We start from the raw sequence: 6,553 nt of genomic DNA, 5'->3' as shown, positions 1-6,553 counted from the left end.
CAGTAGAAGAACGAAGGATCTTTTGAAGACAGAGGGACAGCCCTTAGGGAGAGAGGGGATGTGAAAGAGCTAAAAAACAGAGGAAATAGTATAGAATTAGGAAAGCCAAGGAGAAATAAGCTTGCAGCAATCCTACCTCAGTCTTGTATATTTATGCCTTAGTGCACTGGCTGCTCTGAGAGTTAATCCCCCATATGAAGAAAAGGTCTTGAAAAAAAGGGTGTTGATTTTGTTTTTTTAACTTCAAACCCCCACCCTGCATAAATTGCAGTATTCGCCTTCCAGGCTCTGCCCTGAGACAGCCAGTACTTCTCAAAACAAGCTCAAAGGAAAAAAACAAAAACAAACTGGAGGGGTGATGGGGTGGCAATTTTTGCTTTTCTTGCTCACCTCCATCCAAGTTACTAGCTCTGCTCACGGTTTTGTTCCCCCCTTTGTGAATTGCTCTACCAGAACAATCACTGACTAGCTCCTGAGGCAGAAGCAGAACAGCTAAGCTTTCCTGTGTTCAAGTTTGGCTCGCCTGGCGGCCCATTCCCTGTAAGATCACTATATGCAACAGATTTTTCCCTATCTTAAGAGCAGCACCTGCTGTCGGGTACAAACACTGCTGCTTTTTGGCTAGCAAAATTGTTTTCCTTCATTAAACAACAGACCAGAATTTAATGCTAAAATGCATCATTAAAAACAGGTCCAGAGGGAAATCGTTCAGAAAAGCTTTCCGCGAGGTTTAATGCAACATCTGAGGCCACTCAGCATTCCTGGCCTCACTCCGTTGCTGCAATATACTCATGGCAGTGCAGGGGGGCTGCTGCTCTTCCTGCCCGGGCCCCCTCCTGCTGCTGAGCAAATTGTTGTTCTCAAATGAAGCCTGGAAAAGCTCTCACGCCTCCTTCCTCTTCCTTCGTACCCCCGATTCCCCAACCTGGACATTTAGCCAGGAGCTTTGTTTACTACGGACCAGTCTTTCAGCCGCTTGCCACCCTGCCTTGCAGCCTCTGCACGTGTATCGGCACGGTGCCCCTGGGAGGGCTCCAAGGACGCGGAGCCCTGCTGCCTTCCCCCTCCGTAACCCTCGCCAGTGATTACAGCTCTCAGAGGGGCTGGTTTAACTCTAAAAGCACTCCTCAATCTGCGACTGTGAAAAGGCCCGAGCTAAACAAGAAAACAGCCTCGCTGTGCTTCGGGGGGGACCAAAGAGTTTGAGGTCAGGGAGCGAGCTCTTGAGTAACGAAGCCACCAGGGGCTGAGGCTTCCAGAAGAGAGGAAGCCGTGACCTGTGTGGGTCAGCAGTCACCAACAGCAGAGAAGCAGCCGGAGCGGTTCGGCCGCACAGAGTGCTCTCAGAGACAGTCTGGGGCCTCAGCACCACCTCAGCCTCTGACCACCAATGCCCACTCCCAGGCACGTTTCTCAAGTTCACTTCTAAGCAAATCGGTAGATAACAACTTTCTCAAGTGAGGAAATGCTCTCGACTAACACACAGGCTAAAACAACTCTGACTTGATGCTTTCGTTGTGAGCCCATGGGAAAACCTCAGGGGAAATCCCCTGAGCAGAAATGACGCCCCAAGGCGATTTAAGGCAAGCAGCAGGGGAGTGGCTGACAAACCTCAGCCTCTCCCATCCAGCACCGTGCCTGGAACTCCCCTTGGGGCAGGAAAGCATGTAGGAGTCCACTGCACTGTATCTATGCTAACAGAGCACCACGAACTATTTTTTTGCAAGTACAAAGTGAAAGGCAAAGGCTGACAAGGTTTAAACGCTATTTCCTCCCCTTCTCAGGAAGGCATCAGTATCAGCTAATCTTGACCAGAGCCACCAGTTTTCCCAGGGGATGGGAACACAGCAGGTAACCACTTGCTCTCTTTTTCACAACAACGAACAGTAAATCCAAAAACGGAAAGGTAGGCACCAAATTCTTGACCATCAGCCAGCCTTAGACAAGTCCCATTTCTACGCGAGACCACTGTGCCCCTGCTCGAGGCTCCAGAGAAAAGCCAGACTCACTGAAGTGTTTGACTTCTCTGACAAGTTTCAGGAGATAGGGGCAAAGCTTCCACTGAAGCATGTGTGTTTTCATTTTGTGGCTGGGAATTAAAACCAGAATCGTGCAAGCAACAACTGCCTATTTCTTAGAGGAGCCGCCACCACCACCACTTGTTTTCAAACCCACCTGGGCAGTCACAGACTTCGGCCAACCTGCTGCCTTATCCAGCCCCTGCGTTGCTGTTCTTCAGTCCTTTGTGTCTAAAGCATGATAAAGTTGCAAACAGCAGGCACAGCCTTGCGCTGACAAGCAGGAGAGGCAGTCGTGCTCCTCCTCGCGCTCCCCTCTGCAGGCTCTGTCCTTCGTTAGTGCAATCAGCTGCACTGGGCTCTTGCTCCACGGCTGCTGCGGGTGGCTCTGGGCAAGGGTCTGGTGTACAGTGTAGTGCACATCACCTCAAAGTTCCAGCCCCTGAAGTACAATCCTTTTGGTCATTCATATATTACAACCCTCTTTTTTTTTTTCCTTTTTTCCCCCCTACCCCGTTTTGTTAAAAAAAATAAAGTTTTTTGGATGTTTTCAGGTTTTTGTTTCTTCTGATTTTCCTTCTTTCTTCTGAGCATGTGGGGAATGTGTTGGTTCACAGGCTGCCTCTTACTGGATCCCTCGGAAGAGACACATGGCAAAGACCATGGCGAACAGCTGGGAAGGGGGGAAAGAAGAGGGCAAAACCAAAATGAAGAACCACAAGAAACGGCTGCATCTTCGAGAAGAATGGCAAAGCCCTCCCCAGCCCCAGGACCATTCCCATCCCTCCCTCCTGCCCAGCAGTCAGCGATGTGATGTGTCGAGAGGCCTCTTCCCACCACTCAGGGGAGGCTGTGGGAAAATGTTTTTTGCCTGCAGGGGATTCCCTCCCTTCCAACTGGAACTGCTTCTGGCTGCAGCAGCAGCAGCCTGGTTTCACTCCCAAGCTGCCCTTGGTGTCACAGCGGAGCTCTGCGCTCCACTGCCTCTGCCCAGGGGCAGGGGCGCACTCGTGGGGGGCTGCTGGGGCCCTGCCGAGCTCCCTCTCCTTTGCACAAGACGTGGCACTGGGGAAAACACCTGGCCTTGCCCCAGCCATGCTGTCAGGTAGCACTCCTGGGCTAAGGTCCTGACTGGTGGAAGCCTGTTCTGCACAAACACCAGCAAAGAGCCAGATGCTAATGCTGGATAATGGAGATGCTCCTAAGCCAATACATTTTCAGGCTCTAAACTGAGCTTTTAAAGCAAAGGCACAGCTCAAACACATTAACCAAGTGACACAGCAGTCAGCTTGCTGGGACGCTGCTGCAGTGAGGACAGAAATCACGTCAGGTCCCGAGGCAGGCAGCGGGGTCCCCAAAGCCTCTGCGACCAGCGCGGCACAGCTGCAAACTGCGGCAGAGCCAACACGAGGCGGCACTGCAGGCTTGCAGCAGAGGTTATTTCCCTGCCTCTTGTGGCAAGGGACCAAGCGCCCATCTCTCCTTAGGCAATTAAAAGCACAAGCTGATAACCCGTCCGCAGGTTGCAGGAGCAGCTCCCTGCCTGGCAGCCGGACATCCACTGACACCGCTTGTTTTCCTTATCACACAACAGTACCTCGATGGCCAACACGCCGATGGCAAGGGCTCCTGCAAGGTACACGTAGGTCTCAAAGGAGTTCAGGATCACGGTGTAGCAGCCCTAGGAAGGACAAAACATGGTGAGAAACACGGAGCAGCGCACTGCGTTGCTCTCGTAGCACAGCCCTCATGTGTACAAGAGGTGCTGTCAGATCCAGGAACCAAAAGCATGGCTCCCTCTCACTCCCCCGCCCAGCCCCACAGCAAGGGGGGCAGGAACCAGCGTGACAGTGGCAGGGAGGGGAAGGTTTTGCTGCAGTGGAATGGGAGTAAACCACACACACAAGCCCTCACTGACCAAGAGGAATAGCGACTTCTTGCAGAACAGAGGGGAGCAGCAGGGGAGAGACATTTCATCTGCAGAGGGGAGAGACTAAGTACAAAGGAAAGGGCCCTCTGGGCATATGACAGGCAGCTGAGGCTGACTAGGGATACAGGCTATTTATTTAAAGCCAAGGCAAGAGATTCTTGACTTGTATTTCAGTCACAGCCAGCAGCTATTTCACACCCTGGGACCTTTTCTCTGTGCCTTCCCCCAGCAGGAGCATGGATGAACACTTGCTGATCTTCTGAATACAGGAGAATTAGTCATTAAGAACTCATGGCCACGCACTGCTGTAATCCTTCCATTTCTGCAGCAGAGCTACCATCATCTTTAATGTCATTTGTTACTGCTCACACAATTAACAGCAGGCAGATCCTCTGAAAAGTTTTTAGGATGGTTCTGGAAATCATCAGCTTATCCTGGCCTCAGTTCTCCCAGCCTAGAATTCCAACCCACCAGCAAATTTCTGCAAATAGGTCACGTATAAAGACAGAAGTAGATTGGAGTTCGTCCAATGTAAAAAAGTACCTCTCCTGTCCACTTACACATGCAAACATAGATGTGTAGTCCCATCCATGTATCTGGCATGTTTCATTCACCTGACTATTGTGCTTTCACCCAAAAAGAAAATGTCTGAATTGCAAAAATGGCACGACACTTACATGCTGGTGTCCATCCCAGACCCTACTCACCGGGAGTGAAACACAGAGGAAAGCAAGGGAAAGCGCGGAGGGGACCCACTTATGACACAGCCCCAGGGACTGAAGGGCATTTTGGGGCAGTAGCCAAGCTATTAAAATCATTCTTTTGTCACCATGAGGCTGCTCAGCTGCAGCTCTGTTCCTGTCATATTTCCAGCCCAATTTTTGTGAAGAAGCATCCAGTGCAGCAACAAAACGTCTGGGTGCTTGTTGAACTCCAACCTTAAACCAACTTTCAGCATGCCCTGCTCAGCTGGGTAAGAACGGGGTGAGCACAAACGTGTCCAGCACTGCCCTGCCAGCACCGTTTCCCAAGAGCCTGACTTTGCTCCAGCAATGCCTGAACAGAGCCAGCAACAGTTCTCCCATTTTATATAAATGCCTCGCTGTGCACTTGGTGACACTTTCTGTGCACACAGCTTCTCCCAGAAAGACACTGTAGTGACAAGGGCTCACAGAAAAACTCTTGCCGTAGAAGTGTTAGGCCTCAGCATTACTGCTTAGGGAAAGCTTTTTTTTTTTTTTTAAATCAGCTTTATCCCTGTTTCTCAAATTGCATTTCTTTCTCCTCCCTGCTGTTTGTCATCTCTCCTTCTCTCTCTCTCTTCCCTGTCTATTCGTGGCAATCAGACCTGGCAGATGCAGTATGGTGCTGTCTGCTATGATCTCTCACCCAGTGTGTCTTTGCCAACCGTTTCCAGCTGCCAGACAAGGAACAGCTCATGCGCTGCTTCCAAACTCCTTTACTCCCTTTCACAATCTGCTTTCATGTGCTGAAAAGAGGACCGCTGCTTAGTCTGGAGAGAAAAGGAGGCTTAGACACGCAGTCAGTACAGAGTTCAGCTGACTTGTGAATGCCGAGATGAACACAGTCAAGAACTTTGCTAGGAAGTTTCTGAAACTTTAGGTCTTGGGGAAAATATAAAGAAACACGGCTGGTGGTATCAGTGTCAACGACTTTACTCTGAATTGCCTTGTTCTAGTCTAGCATAGAAAAGAATTGCTAAGTCAAGAGACCTGTTCAAAGAAAAGCCCTCTTTTTACTGTAATCAGTAAAAGGGCAGAGAAACACAGCCTTCCAACACTTCCCTTCCTTGGGAAGCAGACATGGTTTTCTGTGGCTGTTTAACCCTCAATCTCTTAGTTGAATATGGTGTTGATGAGTAGTCTTTGTGAACTAAACTGGAGCCCCTACCATGGCCTATAAGAGCCAAATTCATCCCATCGTCACTGACCTGTGCTGGCTTGCCAATTAACTTCTTCTCAGAGACAGTACTAACCTTCAGAGCCACAGTAAAGCTTGACGTAAACTTCTACCCCACCTCTTAATCCCCTGGGAAAATTTCCATTATTTCTGCTGATACAGCACAGCATGGACTTAGCAGTCCACACAATGAAGGGGGATTTTCAGAATCAGATATATCCATGACTTCAAAAGCTGTTATCAGTGTAAGCACAGTTGCAAGCTGACCTGCAGTCAGAATGGCACAACCTGCTATCTTCACTACCCACCCACAGCTCCCACAACTCCTTTTCCCTGCATTTGGCTCCCCTTACCTGTCGGTTCTGAAATCTCTCGATGCCTGTGAGGCAGGCTTCCTTGTTAACAAACATCCCTTCCCGGCTCTGGAGTTCTCGCTGGCAACAAGCCTCTGGTGTTGCCTCTTCAAAAGAGGAGTTTGGAAGATGGGGAACAGCTTCAAAATCTTCTGGTCCATTCACTCCACAGCAGGCAAACTAGAGAGAGGCATGGAAAAAAACGAAGACGGTTTATGCTTTGCCCTGAAAAGAGATACCAGAATTCTCCCAAAGACCTATTTTTGCAGGGATCAAAGCTTTAGTCAAAGCAGAGACAAAACAATTGCTGTTTCCAAAGAAGTGGGTTATGC

The 6,553-nt window shown here is 49.8% G+C and overlaps 1 protein-coding gene across 19 annotated transcripts in view; it reads right to left on the bottom strand.

The window, feature by feature from the left end:
• Positions 1-277: 277 nt before the first annotated feature.
• TSPAN18 (tetraspanin 18) overlaps positions 278-6,553 on the bottom strand; it is a 151,609-nt gene continuing 145,333 nt past the window's right edge. For all 19 annotated transcript variants that reach the window (XM_040560543.1, XM_040560548.1, XM_040560535.1 and 16 more), the window contains 3 exons: positions 6,222-6,401; positions 3,616-3,699; positions 278-2,691 (listed from right to left, as the gene is read on the bottom strand). In XM_040560543.1, the coding sequence (XP_040416477.1) occupies positions 2,644-2,691; positions 3,616-3,699; positions 6,222-6,401 (312 nt within the window). In that variant the 3' untranslated portion in view covers positions 278-2,643. The remainder of the gene's footprint in view (positions 2,692-3,615; positions 3,700-6,221; positions 6,402-6,553) is intronic.

This window comes from Cygnus olor, chromosome 5 (genome assembly GCF_009769625.2).
Source record: "Cygnus olor isolate bCygOlo1 chromosome 5, bCygOlo1.pri.v2, whole genome shotgun sequence".
NCBI classification, from domain to species: domain Eukaryota; kingdom Metazoa; phylum Chordata; class Aves; order Anseriformes; family Anatidae; genus Cygnus; species Cygnus olor.
The sequence above is the reverse complement of the archived record's forward strand: the minus strand, read 5'-3'. Positions and strand labels throughout refer to the sequence as shown.